At 41.3% G+C, this 17,257-nt stretch overlaps 1 protein-coding gene and 1 long non-coding RNA gene across 3 annotated transcripts; one reads left to right on the forward strand and one right to left on the reverse strand.

The window, feature by feature from the left end:
* The first annotated feature begins 2,912 nt into the window (after positions 1 to 2,912).
* LOC122878486 lies at positions 2,913 to 5,922 on the forward strand. The gene is made up of 2 exons (XR_006378497.1): positions 2,913 to 3,249; positions 5,734 to 5,922. It is a non-coding gene; the product is annotated as an uncharacterized LOC122878486 (long non-coding RNA).
* A 907-nt stretch (positions 5,923 to 6,829) lies between these two features.
* Positions 6,830 to 16,936, reverse strand: rinl (Ras and Rab interactor-like). Of its 2 annotated transcripts, none has more exons than XM_044201294.1 (11): positions 16,504 to 16,936; positions 16,031 to 16,196; positions 13,306 to 13,417; positions 12,542 to 12,614; positions 12,102 to 12,190; positions 11,898 to 11,980; positions 10,901 to 11,132; positions 9,475 to 10,182; positions 9,017 to 9,334; positions 8,745 to 8,876; positions 6,830 to 8,064 (listed from the first exon to the last, which is right to left on the reverse strand). In XM_044201294.1, coding segments are annotated over exons 1-11 (2,382 nt in total). In that variant the 5' UTR covers positions 16,506 to 16,936; the 3' UTR covers positions 6,830 to 7,597. The 2 variants fall into 2 exon arrangements, with proteins under 2 accessions (XP_044057229.1, XP_044057228.1); XM_044201293.1 differs by having other exon boundaries at positions 16,031 to 16,240.
* Between the last annotated feature and the right edge of the window lie 321 nt (positions 16,937 to 17,257).

A 17,257-nucleotide genomic window follows, 5' to 3' on the forward strand; every position in this document is an offset into this window, starting at 1 on the left:
CTTAAAGATCTTTCTAGTGAGCCGCTTAACCTTAAACAACCTCTACATTTTCCTTCCTAACCTTTTCCCATGTAGCTCCTGATGTACATGTGCTATCCATAACCTTCACCTCTTCTCTGATATATATCCTTTTAGCCATCAAACATCCATACATAATTCCACCTTTTGCCACCCTACATCCACCCACAGCTCCCCAAACACACAAAAAACCCTGAATACCCTCCTCATCCTGCCTTCATTCAGCCTAAAGCAGGAGGGGGGTCAGGGGCCACAGTGCAAACAGAGGTCAACAGGAAATGGCTGTTCTCCCTGGCACCCAGGTCCTGACCTAAGCACCCCTCCACTTTTAATTTCTCTTTGTCCCTCCACATACACTCCTAGGACATGTTGGTCAGGATGGGCCTGTCACTTTTACTGTTTCACCTCTCCACCTCTCTCTTTTTCACAACATGGAACATGTAAAAAAAACTTTTTTTTCAATCTAAATCACTTCTACATCAGTATGATCTCTGAATGTTGGAAGGTGAACTCTGGTTTGCCACAAAACCCTTTGTGGGACAACACGAGTAAAGTTTCATTTTTATTTTTCATGACATGATTAAACGAATAAACACAAATTCCTCGAGTTAGAAATTTGGTCACAAGACTATACACATACACTGTTCATAATTTATGTTATGTTAAAGGTTCTATATGTAAGATTCAGAAAACCTTTGTTAATAATGACACCTCTGGCTGTTAAGTGAACTGCAGTCAGCATCCTGTTGCTTGCACTCGTACCCCGTAGGCGCGAGCATCATCCTGCTATGTTAGATAGCTAGCAATTCGTCCGTGTTAGCAAGTAAGCTAACGTTAGCCAGCTAAAATCACAGTATCACATATATGTCACATGCTTTGCAGTAATTTTATCTTTGACTTTGGACTTTGTGCTTCGGTGGGTGTTGGTCGTTTGTTAGCGGACACCATTTCTAAGCCAAATTCAGCAAGTGTTGTACACTGTTGACTCTGTGGGGAAGAGGAGAGAGAAGCCACTTGGGAGCGCGCATTAATGTCACATCTCCTGGAAAAACCTGAGTCCTTTACATAGAAATTAGTCCACAGGCTTAGGCATCTGAGAAAGCGGGGAAGGTTTCATTTTTTAAATGTATATACACTACCTTTAAGTATGTTGCTTTGGACCAATATTCTGCCATTTCTGTTCTAAAACATAAGCCACTTAAAATCTTTCTGATGAAAAGTCAAAGGATCACCAAAGTTTCATTCAGAATCATCCACTGGTGATGATGAATGTCTGTACAAAATCTCATGGCAATACATCTTATATTTGTTGAGCTATTTCAGTCGATACCAAATGGACCGACCGACCATCAACATTGCCATACACTTTATTTTTCGTAAAGTGAACTGAGACTTTGTGATTTTACACTAAACTTACTTACGTTGCTAACATGGCTAAAAACAAATGACTGGAGTGAGGGACTTTTGCATATAAATTAATTTCCATTACATTCAAGGCCTTGCCAAACAAGTTCACACAATGCTGATTGAGCCGATCAACAGCGAGGACAAATGTGGATGTAGCTTTTCCTCATTGGAGAGCGCTGAAAGAAGAGAAGGGACTGAGGGCAGACACAGATGTCGTGTTACTGCTCTTGGACAGGTTGGTATTGTAAAATATTTGGAGTAGGCTATGTAGCTATTACATTTACTCTACCTAAATAACGGAATATTGTCTTGGAACTGTGGAAATGTCTCTACAAATGTATTTTTGTAACTATTTCTGAATATGAGCCTTTGCAGGGCTATGAGTGTTATGTAATGTTAGCAAGCTAGCTAACTATAGACTAGATACTATATAACTAGATAACTATTGTTATCAGTATCCAGGATCAGTCGGGCTCTACTTCGTATACACAAATTCTACATTACATACACTACATTGTTCCTACAACAACTTAACCTTTTGATCTATTGTATAACAGTGCACTCCATTCATAATGAATGAACATCACCACTCTTAAAAGATTTTTTAATGTCAAGACATTTGAAAACAACGGCATTCTCAATTGTGATCCACAATTGAGAATGACTTCCGGATGGGAGCCGAAACGTCTTGATTCTGAAAACAGTGTCCAGATGACTACGACTGAAACCTTTTCTACGATAGAACACTCCTGGACGAATGAGGGACTACACCGTCTTATTGGTTCAGATAGAATGACAGCCTTTTCTCTCGCCAACACAGACTCCATTAGATGGTGGGAATTACACTTGATGAAATCTGCCTTTGTGTTAACAAATGAAAAGGAGAGGGGTAAAGGGAGGGAGAAAGTGCTTGAAGCCTTACAACTTCACAGAAGTGTAGGGTTTTGGCTGAATTATGAGAAAATGACTGAAGCGAATAACACATTTTTGTTGGAAATGTATTTCATAAAATTCACATAAGTTGAAACATTTTGTTAAAATGACAACAGTGTGATTGTCATTTCAAATGAGCTCCATTGCACCACTTGTACAGTGTTGGCCCGGTGCAGGATGTCTTCATATATATTGCGCTCACTGAATTGCTACACTTATAATGTCTCCATCATTTCAAGAGTCCTACTGGTTTGAATTTGACCATTTGGGCTATTGAAGCAAAATGAATACACATGTGTAATGTGAAAATGTGCACGGCTGTGTGTGTCAGCGCAGAAATATGTGTGCGCATAAATATGTACAATTTCATTTTAACAAAGTGTGTGTGTGTGTGTGTGTGTGTGTGTGTGGGGTGTACTCTGGTGATCATTAATCATTCAATTACACACCTGTCAGAGTTCAGAAAAGTGGGAGAGAGGGAGGGGGAGGGATAGGGGAGGGAGGGAGTAAACGAGAGGGAGGTGGAGAGAAAGAGAAAGGAATGGAGGAATGCAGCGGGGAAAGGAGGAAGAACAGAGAGGAACTGAATGACAGAGAGAAGGAATGAAAAAGGACCAGGAGGGTTAAAAAGACACAGAGAATGGGCAAAGTTTTATTGTGTTGTATTGTGTGAACAAGCCGTGACAGAGGCAAGCTGTTGGATGGCGACAGTCTCTGAAAGGCCACAGTGAAGACAAAGACACTTACATGTATTATAGGGGACAAGTGACAGATGAGGACAAGGCAGGCCAGCACAGTAAAGATGCAGTCAAACTCCACACTTCATCCAAACTCATTTCTGAAGGATTTCTGAAGCAGTGCAAGACATCTTTGAGGCATTTTAAGCACAATGTGAGTGTATGATAATTATTAAAACCAGGTAATAGAATGGCAAAATAGTAGAGGTTTATTATCACATACAAAAGGAAATTGTTGTTATTTTATGTCTAATAATGTGTTTGTTATGGTTACATTTGTTGTTCACATACTTGCAATTAATTAAAAAACAGAATAGTCATTATGATTTTCCTTTTTTATTGGGGGTGTACTAATGCTAATACTAATATTAGCATCAGCATTACCAATAGTAATCTTCATAGTATGTTTTCTGCAGTTAGTTTATAAGGAATTAATATACTTTACCTTTTGCACTAACAGGAAATATACAAGATGAGCAGTAGTGGAGAAATGATTAAAGTATATACTTTACTTTAGTAAAAGTAGCAACATGAAAGTCCTGCATCAAAACTTAAGTAGATATGTATTAAGATGTACTTAAAGTATCAAAAATAAAAGTACTCATAATTCAGAAAAATTTTGTTATTCTGTTAGATATTATACTTGTAATATTGGATTATTATTACATGTGCATCAATGTGTAAGCAGCATTTTACTGTTGCAGCTGGTCGAGGAGGAGCTTATTAGAACTACTTTATATATGGTAGGGTAGTTTAATCTATAACAATGTATCATACACTGTGTTTTGTATGTAACATCTTAATCTGTAAAGTAACCAGTAACTACAGCTGTCAAATAAATGTAGTGGAGTCAGAAGTACAATATTTAATTCTGAATTGTAGTTGAGTAGAAGTAGCATGACATGGCAATACTCAAATACAAGTACCTCAAATTTGTTCTTAAGTACAGTACTTGAGTAAATGCAGCCTACTTAGTTACAGCCCACCACTGAAGACGAGCTCCAACAATCTTTTACTAAACACTGTTTGTATTTAAATATTTGTTTATTTATAATATTTCTCACCAAAATATGCCTATTGTTATCTTTTAGTTTACTGACTCACAGTTGTTATCAGAGGGTTTCTTTATTTCTGTGGTTATAGTGGAAATAGTGCCACTGTATGTTTGTACTGTACGTGACTCTTTGTCTCCTATTTCTCCTTCTATACAGTATGTTTTGTAAGTAAGTGTTTGTATATGTGAGCATTCCCCCCACACTTTTAATCTTCTGTGTGTGTGTGTGTGTGTGTGTGTTGCAGTCTCCGTGTTTAGCTGCAGTACCTCAAATGCCCCAGGCAACAGCCATCTGTGCCCCCCCCCCTCATTTCACATACACACAAATACACACACTCCTCTTCTCTGTGGACCCCCTCCTCCACTGCCGCCACCACTGCCATATATCTAATTTATGGTCGCGGTGAGTGTGTTACACATACTCATGTATGCATAATATATCACATGTGTGAAAGAACTGTGTGTGAGAATGAGTGTGTGACACTATGTATTGGCCAGTATAGTCTTGACCACAACTCCTTCCTCAATGCTTCCCTAAATTTTGCTCTGTGCGTGTTTGTGTGTGTGTGTGTGTGTGTGTGTGTGTGTGTGCATGTGATCCAGCATGGCATGTATCACTGTGTTTCTTTCTCAGTCTTCTGAAAGAGAATGTGTGTGTGTGTGTGTGTAACGGCCCAGCTGTTTCTGTGCTTGACATCCACATGCAGGCAGAATGCCAGATGTCTCATTAGGCAAATTTGATTGGCTCGGTCATTTAGAATGCAGCAACGATACGGTTCCATATGTGTGCGTACATTTACATAAGAGGCCCCCCATATAACTGTTTACATGTGTACATGACCGATGTATGTGCATTCATTAACTATTCTGGTAACAGAACTAACTACTAACTAACTAACTTTACTAACTACGTAAAATTGATATAATAGGAAATTGTCCTGGAAATTACAAGAAATAAATTAACTAATGATCAAGTAAAATAGATGAAATGGCAAATTCTTGCACTGAAACTTCACTTCCTACAAACACTTCAACTGCCTCTTCAACTCCTTTTTATGCTTTAACATCTACAGATCTTTAACTTTTTTAACTTCCACTACAACTGCTTTAAGTGTGTAAACCTTAACTTTACGGCCTTCAACTTCAACTGCCACTTCAACTCAAAGTACTCACATCTCAGTCACTTCTGCTACTTGTGCCCTTCAACCTCAACTGCCAATAGTTTTTAGGTGGTTACCAATTGTCACTCAAGTTCCACAAGTGCTTCTGTCATGGTACCATTCCTAGTGTTCCTGTCTGTCTGTCCCGTTAGTCTCCTTGTGTGTGTGTGTGTGTGTATGCTGTGGGGCGCGCCCTCCGAGGTACTGCCAAACAGCAACCATCTGCGAACCATCTACTGCTGCTCACCTGTTCTCCATTCACAATCACACCTGACAGTATATCTACCCGGCTCTTCTCACCAGTCTTTGCCAGATCGTTCGTTTACCTCAGTGGCATAACTCTTCGGGTCTTGTCCACCCCTCTAAGTAATTTCCTGCATGTTATCAGAATGCCTAATTAACCTGTTTAACTTCCTGTGCCCAGGTTTCGCTCGTGTCACCTGCCTCTGCATTGCCCACCGGCTTTCCAGGAGGACCTCACCACAGCTCTCACCTGCCTTGTCTTGGACTGCATTCCTGCTGTCTGTCTCCAGCCCACCGGCTTCCAGCTGTACCTCCACGCTTCTGGTTCCTCATTGTGTGTTCTTCTAAATAAACGGAACCTACTACTGCACACTCGCTGTCATGGTTGTGCTTTTGGGGCCCAGCCCCGGTATACCACCACTTCAACACCTTTTATTGCTTCAATGTCAACGGCTAACTCAACTGCTTTAAGTGCTTTAACCTCTACTGTCGCTTCAACTGCTACAAATGTTTACACTTCAACTGCAACTTCAAATCGTTAACGTTTACTTTACTGCCACTTCAACTTATAAAAAGGGCTTATTATTCAGCAGTTAATTACATTTGTTTAAGCATTTTATCTTCATCTGCAACTTTATTTGCGTTCTGTGCCTCATCTTCAATTAGACTCCCTTCTAAGTGCTGTCTGTTTGTTTAACTCCTTCAGTTGCTTTCAATGCCAATTTTTTCAATTCAATTTCAACTGCCACTTCAAGGCAGCCTTAAACCCACAACACATGTACAGTATTTTTAATAATGTATGGGTAATGTATGCAATTTTGTGTTTGAGTGTGTGTGTGTGTGTGTGTGTGTGTGTGCATCGTGTGAGAACAAAATCACATCTGCAGGAATCCACCAGATGGACAGTTGTTGCAGTATGCGGTGACATTGTTTCTCAGTGTTTTTGAAAACTGCATAAACAAATCCAGATTTGATTATTTTTCTGTTTAATATATTCCGCAGTACAAATGCAGTGCTACCTTATTCCATCAATTAAAAACCAAACCAGTGTATATTCTGCAAATTTAAAGAGGTTAAAAGCTGTAAATCTCATAAGAGGTTTAATGCTGCCCTCAAGTGGTCCAAAGGGAAGACACATGATATTTACAGTATGTAGTTTTGGGATTTCTTGTGAGGCACTTCATGGGCTCGCCTTTTTGAAGTCCTGATGCACATTTGCTTTAAAAATGAGATTTCAATGAAGGAACAGTGTATAAATAAAAGGCAAAAGCTCAAGGGGTAGTTCAACAGCATTATATTCAGTCTTGGTGAATAAGAAAGAGCTTCACCGAGTTAGGGATGAACAGAAACAACACAAAGGACATGCCCTTGTAGTAAAAAGCTTTATAGCACTCAAACAAGGATACTGTACATCAGGCAAAAAGGTGACTTATTTTAAGCTTAATTTATTGATTTTCTGGCCACTTTGGGAGCAGAAGAATGCCACGTCAAGCAGAAAAGGCACACCTATCACATAATTAACGGAGTATGGCTAACATTTTAGCAAACAGCGCACACAGCAACATTCATTTGGAGTTGTAATTCTGTCCATCTGTTGCATGTAATTCCAATATTCACTCTCCTTTTAGCTCTGCTTTGGTCTCCACCAACTTCTGAGGGAAATATCTGGGTCTTGAGCTGCTAAATGCAAAAAATTTGAGAAAAGTAACGTTATCTCTTTATCCTTAAACAATTCCTTTAGATTTATCTTAGGATCCCTGGAGGAGTCCTGACCCCCAGGTTGGCAACAAGTAACTTCGGCAACAGTATAATGAGTGACGCAATTTCATAATTACATAGCTGACATCAGTGACACTAATCAAAAGCTTTCTTTGGCCTCTATAGAAGAGGAATCTGAGCAGGACAGGACATGCTAGTGGTTTATGTGGGAGCTTTCGGGAGGGTTTGCTTGAGAAAATTTTGAGGTCATTTGACCTTCTCTAATTGGTTAAAAATATGTGGCTGAAATTCTTTCCTTCGCAGGTCCATTCTTCTTCTGCTCTGCTTTACAATCCTCTGTGGTCTGCTTCTCCTGTCGTACATAGAGTCTGTCTCTCTTCCTGTTTGCTCATTATTACGTCTTGCTGATTACAGTCTGATGCTGGAGTGGACGTCTGTGATACGTCCTCAGCTCCTCGTCCATTCTCTTCCTTCAGCGGCTGCAGAGCCTCTTTGGTGCTTTCTGTCTGATGCTGTGACTCATCAATATTAACAGAGTCAGATTCTTTCTCACTTTCCTCTTTACTCCTAGTTTCTGTCTCAGAGTTCTGCGTGCCCCTCTCCCGACAAGTCTGCCTGCGATTCGTCCGTCGGTGATTGCTGTGGTGCGATTGGTTGCAATGCAGGGTGCGCCTGCGGTGCCATTGGTTAAGAGATTGTTGGGCTTCGACACTGAGCTGACGAGCAGCCAATCGTGGCTGGAAGCTGCTGATGTAGTAAAGAGAGGCGTATAGAGTTGTAAGGTAGTAGCCACCTGTTGATATGGGGAATGCACAAAGGGAGACGGTCTGTGACTTGTAATTGCAATTAAACAGTACCTTAATCTCTAAAATCATCTAGTAAATTAACACAGTTGGGAGTCAAACACATCTCCATTTGGAGAAAAGAATTGAGTTGCACCAGTTATTAGGCCTATTCGTAGATGCATTACTAAGTTCATAGTAAGTGCATAAAGTCTTTCCTAAATTCTAAATGACTACAAGCTAGTTTCAAAATAGCGATTTACTTAATCTGGTTACTTAAAACTTAAGCAATATACTAGATGACTTTGTTTTATTTGTACACACATACATAGAAAAATACGTGTGTTTCGGAGTTAGTAGTATTCATGCAGTTTTGAATGAGTGGGACGGATTATGTTAATCTAGTTGATGTTATTAATTGTTATTGTTATGTTATTATTTATATAAATGTTATAAACAGAAACAGGTACACCTGGCAGTAACTGGGTGAAAATATATAGTTAAAATGAATCTCTACGTAGTTTGTGTGGTGAAACTTTTAATTTAGTGTTGTGTAAATCTCCACTTAGTAAACACTTGCGTTATAACTAGGCTAAGTTACGAAGTTCTGATGCAACCACGTCCAGGAAACATGGTAAATAATGAATCAGTCAACCTGTCCACTACAGTGTGTTAAATTGTTTCTGCCTACCCTCTCCCTTTAGCTGTGTGGGGTCCAGCAGCTCCATCATGTAGTCTGTGTCTAGCTGTAAGGTGACCACGTCACTACGGAGCAGCACCCATGTCAGACAGGGCAGGAAATCATCTGCTCCAAACACTGTACCTGCAGGAGAGGAGACGAGAATGTGAATTAGGGTAAATAACAGACAAAAAAGGTGCCAGTCCAGACCTATGGTCCAGACACAGCCAGAGACAGACAGAGTTAGAGAAGTAATAATCATAAAAAAAAAACCATCTGGCTACCTGAGCTAGCATTAGCACTTATGCTGTGATAGATGCTCTTGCAGACTTTGAGCAGGATCTGGACCTTCTTGTTCGGGGAGTAGGCCGCATGCATGCTAGTCCACCTCTGCTGGATCCGCTCCAGGGTGAGAGAGTCGGGAACTCCAATTCCCGCCGACCCCCCTAGCTCCTCCATCTCCTTCCTTTCCAGCACACGCAGGTTGCTCTGGAGACGCTCGAAGCTGCTGTCATTGGTCCGGGAGGCATGAATGCAGGAGTAGAGGTGTGCGGAGACGGGCTTCAGAGCCACCTTGTGGATGGAAAGCTCTAGCAGGGAGTCTACAGGAGGGTCAAAAGGTATGTGAGGAGAAATTAGAGGAGCACAAACCACTGATCTACTGAGCTGCAAGATAATAACACATTTTCTGTCAATTATGTTAACAATTTTTATTGTCAAACTTAACTATCAGTTCACTCACCGATCTCTGAGTCATTTATGTCAGTAATGCTTTCCAACAATGTCTGGATGTCTGGATAGTCCATCAGCGTCTCCCTCAGTGACGTGAGCGATGACCTCACTTCCTGTAAGAACTCTGACCCTCTGACCCCGTCAGGATCAGCCCCTCTCTTCAGTGTCATCTCCACAAATCCTTTCACAGCCTCTGCAAACACCCCACCTTTGCGCTCGCTCAGCTCCTGCACACGATTGGTTAGTCTTTTCTTCTGACTTACCAGCCCGCCAAGAGCCTGACCCACCGCTGAGAGCCGGTGTATGACCTTGTCAGCCAACCGGTGCGCCGACGGGTGGTGCGGGGTAGGGCTCAGTGTTTGGGACTCCTGCTCTTCCTCTATGCTGCTGATAGACAGCGAGTCGAGCTCCAGTGATGGGGGCTGGAGCAAAGAGGAAGGCCTGGGTGGGGGCAGCCAGACTCCATCTTCGATCCAGGACACCCTGTGAGGGGACTGAGGGACGGGGCTGCCATGGTGCTGCATCTCAAACAACGTGCTATTTAAATTTCCCGGAGTGGAGGGAGTAGATGAAGGAAGGCTCCCAGTGCTCACTCTGTGAGGGGGGCTGGAGGCAGAATCGCTGCTGGGCCTTCTGAGAACCACTCCTGCTGGAGCAGCTGGTGTTGACGGGGTTAGGGGGCAATGTGGTGAATCAGCTGACTTCGCTCTGATTAGACCTGGACAAGGAAAATATGGATTATGAACACCATGTTGGCAATGAATTTGAATCACTTAATACATTATGGAGCATAGAGAACACACAAAGGGACCCAGGCAGGCAGGCCAAAACAGGTAACGAGAAACTTGATGTGACTCCTAAGATGAAAAACTCAGCGACACCGTATGGTGACTAAGTAATGTTTCACTGAGTGAGGGTAAACCCGATAGAGGGCAGAGCACGTATGAAATAGAACATGTTAATTAGTGAGCTGTGAATGTGCTAGTAGGCAGATTGTAAACTTTAGACTGAGCCAGGCTAGCTGTTGCCCTGGTTCCAGTCTACATGTTAAGTTGAGCTAACTGACTCCTGGCTATAGCTCCATATTTAATGACAAGATATGAAAATGGTATCAATCTTCTCATCTAACTCTCGGGAGGAAAGCAAATAAGCATATTTCCCAAAATGTCGAACTGTTCCTTTAAACTGATGACAGTAAGGTCTGTGGAGTAACTTGGACACATTTTTCAGATTATTTTTAAGAGCGTTGGATCTCATAAACCGGACATAAAGAAGTGGATATCTCAAAAGTGAAATTAAAACTGCATTGTCAATCATCACTACAGGCAATTGAGAAAGTCTGTTTTTTGTAATTTGGGTGAAGTGGTCCTCTAAAGTCAGAGCAGCAAATTTCTAAATAAATTCTAAATTCATGTATAAAAGTGACAAGCCCTCACCAGAACTCTCCATACTGGCAGCAGAGGGTTCCTGGTCCAACGAGATGGCTCGTTTACTTTGTAACCCTGCCCCTGCCCATGTTCTGGTGGTGCTGAGGCGTCGCTCTCGTCTGTACTTTGATGGCTCTGTGGCACATTGTACAGCAGTCGGCCTGTGGGTCAGCCAATCATCTCCATGTTCATGTAGGTAGAGGGGATTGATGATACACAGGGCCCCGTTGGTGGAAGTCAGCTAAGGAAACACATACACAAACACAAACACAGTGATGAAATGGGATGGTGTGACACACTGTACACCACAATGTAGAAGCAAAATAAGCTTTAACTCATTGCAAGCCTCTACTTTAAAGCAGTATCAATTGATTTTTTGGCCACTTGGAGGCAGTGGAACAAGCTGTAAGCCCAACAATAACATATTAACACCTTATAACGTTGATATCACAAAGGTGTTAGAAAACAGTTGCCTATTTACGCATCCAGTAGACACGGAGCAACATTAGCATTTATTTGGAGTCGTGTTTCTGGCTACCTTGTGAGTGCAAGTCCAATATTCACTCTCCTTTTAGCTCTGTTTTGCTCTCCACCAACTCAGAGAAAAACAATGGGTTTATCAGAGCTTTTTTGCTGAAAACATCTACCTGCTGCTGCTGAAAATGATACTCATGAGAGCGGCGTATGCGGGCCAAAAAAACAAAGCAATGCACTTAAAAGAGGCTAAAGCGCTTAATAGAGCTTAGGTAAACTGAAATGTTGGTGAATCTCTGTGGGTTCGTCACTATGAGCGACTCCTTTCATTTTACACATAGTCATTTGATCCAGTGTTAACATAAAAATATTGATTAGTGCAGCTTTAATGTATTCAGACACATGCTGCACATTTGCAAACACAAGGAAATAAGGAAGTTGTTTCCCTTTTGAGCACACTCTTATACAGTATCTTACCATCACCTGTACTTTTACACATACATACCTGTATATACACACACACAGTTTATACCTGTATGGAGCACATAAAGTTGCTTGTCTCTGCGTGGGTCATTTCATCAGTCTGTTGGTCAGGCGGTGCGCAGAGCCAAGTGTCTGCATTAGAGAGGTATTATAAATAAGACAGTTCTTGAAAATATCGTTCAGGTTTTGTATTTCTGACGTAGCTTCTGGGAGAGGATATGACACAGAAAGTCACAGAGATGGAAGGACTCACTGGGTTCAAGTTGGGAGAGACAATCTTTGTTTTTCTCGGTTACACTGTAGATCCAGCGAGGAATGAAAAGACAAACAGCCACCACATCCCTGATGCAGAGGAAGCAATGACAGAGATAAAATAAATTTGTTAAACAGACTGAGTCAAGAAATTTGGCCACAGTTATGTCAATGTTCAAGCATTTGTTGAATAAGCTTTCAACTGAATTTAAAATGGTTTTGGTGAATAGGATGTTAGCACTAGAAAAACACATACAGATAATCATAGCAATGTTGGTGCCATGGGCTAATGTTTACTGTAGGCTTGTTTGCTTGTTAGCTCAAACATATACTGTAATATGGCTGTTATTTATGTAATTGCTAACAGAACGTTAGAGAAGTTTAAATGAAAGTTCATTCACACACAAATAAAAAGGCATCAGTGACACAGCAGGTCCTTACCTGGTCAGAGAGTAGAAGAGCACGAGCTGAGCCAAGTCAGAGAAAGAAAGACGAGACTCAGACAGCTGGAAGACTGAGACAGAGAAAGAGTGGGCAGAATTAGTGTCATGTTCTGTCAAAAAAATACATTCCTGGAAACACACCGAAGCTTGAACCAGGAAGATTAAAAGGGGACTTCTAAAGATAAGCCAGTGTGACCGATTCATTTTATTTTCATACTAACTTCACTAGCCATTAAGTCTGTTATTTTCAGATATTGTGTGGTTTCTAATGCTGAGCAGGTTGTTTCAGGCCCGAAGGGTTACTTATCTCTTCAGCCTATGATTTTAGCTATACTGCATGCATCTGCAGAGTAGTAAATGTAGCACTAATAGGTGTAGATCTAATTAGTAACTAAAAGGGACTTCACCGTTTAAGGAACCGGTATCAGTTTGAAAGCAACCAGGAGGTGTGTATCTGATTACCTGCCCTCACCTGTAACAACTTTGCCCTGTCTGGACTGTTGCCACACTCAGGTTCAACAGCAGAAAGTAGAACTATGAAATGTGACGTTACTGGGTTACTGCAACTGTATATGAGTCTAATCTGCCAGTTTCGACAGACGTAACGATTCACAGAATAATGACTAAAAGTGACCCATAATGACAAAGTGACAACTTATTGACTGGATCATGTACACACACACACACACACACACACACACACACACACACACACACACACAAAGAGAAAGAAGTAGGTGTTTTCATGCGGTTGATCCATACCTGTGCCTGTGCTTTTGATATTATAGTCAAGAACTGCTTCATTCTCTCCTCCAGTAGACACACACAGCAGGCTGGGCTGAGACGTTGCAGAGTCCCGCACAACTAGGAAACTCTGGAGGGAGACACAGTGACTCATTTCAGTATCTGACGTTTTACGAAAGCTTGTTGAGCAGGAAGACGTTTTCTCTTACATGTTCAGCAACATGGCGTAGCTCCATGGCACCCAGCCAGCAAGGAGAAAAGTGTGGTAAAAATAAACACTGTTTCTATGAGAAGACTGGACTGACTTGATCTTGAAAACTGGTCATGATGACAGGTTGTAACCAAACAATTCCCCAGGGTTCACAAGTGCTGATAAGTGCTGGAGAGCTGTTTGCTCACTCATAAAGCTGATATGACTATGGAGGCTGGTTAATACTATCTGAGTGTGGACCCACATTGGCTCAGAACCCCTCACCTTTTTCACATTGTGTTTGCTTATGCTGCCAGGCCACTGCCAATTAAATCTGATCAAACCGCACCAACATAGTCCTGATGATGCCGAGTAGCAGAGTTTTTGAACTCTTAATAAGGGTGTTTTGTGTTTTTATAAAGTTCAGTGGTCTGAATAACTTCAGAAGCTGTTTTTTTACTAATGTATTTATAATATATATTTTTTTATTGTACATAAGACAAAAAAATATAAACATAGTTTTAACAGCCATTGTAATACCAGTGCTTTTTTACACTGCTAACTTTGCTTTAACTGCATAGATGTTCTGTCAGCATAGGCTATAGGTCACATTGCATTCTTTGAAAACAGTGACTACAACAGAAGGCAGATGGTTGAGACATAATTAACTTGGGTAAAACGAAGCAAGCCAACGGCTCAGTCATGTAGTTACATCACATGTGAATTTAGAGGTGCTCTCAAACACCAGCACACCATTAACACACACACACAGGAAGTGGCTTTCATGCACAGTGTGCACAGAAATAGAGACAAGTTCACTGCAAGTCACACACACAGACACGCAACAGGGCAGTGGGGATGTTATATGAACAAGCATTCTGTTGATTCATAACGGCAACATTTAGTCACTCATGCATTTGATTAGTAGGAGGACGTACTGGAAACCATTCAAGCAGAAATGAATAAATTAACTTTTTTGTTCAGCATTTCAAATCAAAGAAACCAGCTGGCTTACAACTACCACGAGGAACAGTGTTTCACAGGGCACTGTTAATAAAACGCTTAGCTTTTCCGTGAGAGTTTTTGCAGTAAAAAACAAACACTACTATCCTTCCCCATTACCAAATACTCACGTGTCAATGACTTGTTGCTGCCAGTTAAAGTTTTGCATTCGCACTCTTCCAAATACTAAACATGCCCTTTGATATATTTTTCTGACCTACTCGTTCTCTCTCTGCCAGAGACATATCCATTTTGTAATGTCATTTCCTTGATATGCACACGCTTTTACTCAACACTACTTCTGCATTCAGCGCCAGTGTTTGTTTTGTTGTCAGATATCAAATAAAAAAGGAACTACTTTCATGTCACAGAGATGTACAGGTCAGTGTTCAGGCTGGCTATGAATACTTCTGTACTTCTGTTTCTGTTACAGAAAATTTAAGTGAAGCATACAGACATCCCATCTCTACAGTATGGTAAATGGACTGTACTTGTATAGCACCTTTCTAGCTACCTTTTTGACTACTCAAAGCTCTTTACACTACATAGCACACCTGTGTGTGTGTGTGAAACTAATCATTCACACACACACACACCAAAGGCAAAGCTTTCGGGAGCAACTTGGGGTTCAGTATCTTGCCCAAGGAAACTTCGACATGTGGGCTGGGGGAAGCCGGGATCGAGCTGCCGATCTTCCGATTACTGGACGACCCGCTCTACCACTAAGGCACAGTCACCCTTAGTATGTACATACAAACAAGGGGAACAGTGAGAGGAAGCCGGAGAGGCTCAGACAGAGGACATGCAGAGAGATGGGGAAAGTATAAAGACTGATGATTAGAAATGGAGCTAGATGGACACAAAAAATAATAATTTAAATAAATCCTCCTTTTTCCACCTCTCAAATTTGCTCAAAGAGAGCGGTGGAAGATTGAGAGGTAGAAAAACAGGAAAATTTAAAAAAATGGGCAGAGAAAGAACACTATAAGTAAATGTAGAACTCTATAAGTCAACAAAGTTGAAAGGAAATCTTTCACCCCTTGTTTGCAGTAAGATATGTCAAAATGTAACAAATGGAGCTAGTGGACAAAGTCCGAGACCACTGGCCCATTCGGGTTTAGCTGATTAGATTTTGGTGATGATATAGATTTGAGATTTTTGTCACAATAATACTGCGTGCTTCAGGCAAAATCCAAAATCTGGGACTTATTGCATTGTGATAAAAATATAACCAGCATGAAAGCTTTTTCCAAAAAGGAGAATTATTCATTATTGGAGGTTTGCACTCTACCGAATACTTGAGAAATATCCCATTCGCTAGTTAATTTATCTTATAGATTTTAAAGAAGTTTAAAGGGCATTTTAAAAGTTTGTAAATGGCAAGAATTTCCTTGAATGTGTGGATCGGTGATTTGACTTCAGTGAATCCTCTAAACAAGTAAAACAGCACTAGATGTAATTCACCAAACTGAAGACTTGATGTTACATTACATAATAAAGGTAAGACTCCTTGACTGATTGATTTTTGCAGTGAGGAGGAGGACAGCTCACCCCAGCAGGTGTTCCACAGATAGCGGCGTGGGCCCCCTCTCTATCCCAGGGTGCCCCGGGGCACCAGGCCTCCTGGCAGCCCCTCAGCTGCTGCAGCAGCGACAGTCTCCTCCTGCTACTCCTCCACGGGATGGCTGTCGTCCCATTAACTGGACCATGAACCGCCCTGGACGCAAACATGTGGACACGTTTATGTGCATGTACAAGCGTCTGCATGCATGCACATAAACAACAAATCAGTGAGTAAATCACAGATGGACAACTTGGCAGCAAAACAGACTGAGGCTACTGATGCCTTCATGCTCAAAGATTGAGACAAAATTAAGGTTAAAGTGATGATTTTTCTGGTGGAAGTTTGAGATGTGAGATTTGGCTTTTTGAAAATTCATTTTCGATAATCAGATACAAAAATCAATAGATCTTTAGAAAAAGACTTGAACACCATAAGCTGGTGGTATGAAAATGGTACTTACATGTGCTGGTCTGGCTCAATAAAGTCACTACACTGTTAGCACATTTCTCCGCATGTTGCAATCAATCCTTTCTGCTCGGCGCAAAATGTTGCTTAAGAGCTCAAAATACCAACGGGGTAAAAAAGGAAGCTCAGAAATACATCCTCAAGATGTTTCCTGGTGTAATGTGCAAAATAGTTTGTATTTCAAAATTCAGGTAACTGTCGTACGGCTGCCACGTTTGCCTTGTTCTGTCACCTGCACATGCTGTGGCATTTAATGCACTTTCAATTTTCATGTGAAACTGCTCAGCTGATCTTTCATCACGGCACCTTCTTCTGCCCTCCCCTCACCTCACGTCCTCATGTGGTTAACCCAGCTCTGTGAACAGTGAAAAAACACTGCATGTTCTCTAAAGAGCCATTTTTTCTCTCTGCATTCCCGTCTCTGTCTTCTACTCAGAAATGATGAATGGTAAAAACCCAAAAAGTTGTCCTGAAAATGCTTCAGCGCCACAGCTCTGAGATTATCTGTGTTCTTAAATGTTAGAGATTTTATCTTGCAGTGGTGGAAGAAAATGCACACACAGATGCATACACTCAACTTTGAATCCATCAGTTAGAGACTATAATATACAAAAAAGGTAGTAGAGAGAGACAGAACAGAAGCTGGGATTCTTGACTGCACAGGGGGGTTTTTGTATCTCATGTGCGTGCAGGTTTGTTTGCTGGCTGTCCAACAGTCCTGCCTCTCACAGAAACCGCAGCTAGAGGTG

The sequence above is a fragment of the Siniperca chuatsi genome, linkage group LG7 (genome assembly GCF_020085105.1).
Source record: "Siniperca chuatsi isolate FFG_IHB_CAS linkage group LG7, ASM2008510v1, whole genome shotgun sequence".
Lineage (NCBI taxonomy): Eukaryota > Metazoa > Chordata > Actinopteri > Centrarchiformes > Sinipercidae > Siniperca > Siniperca chuatsi.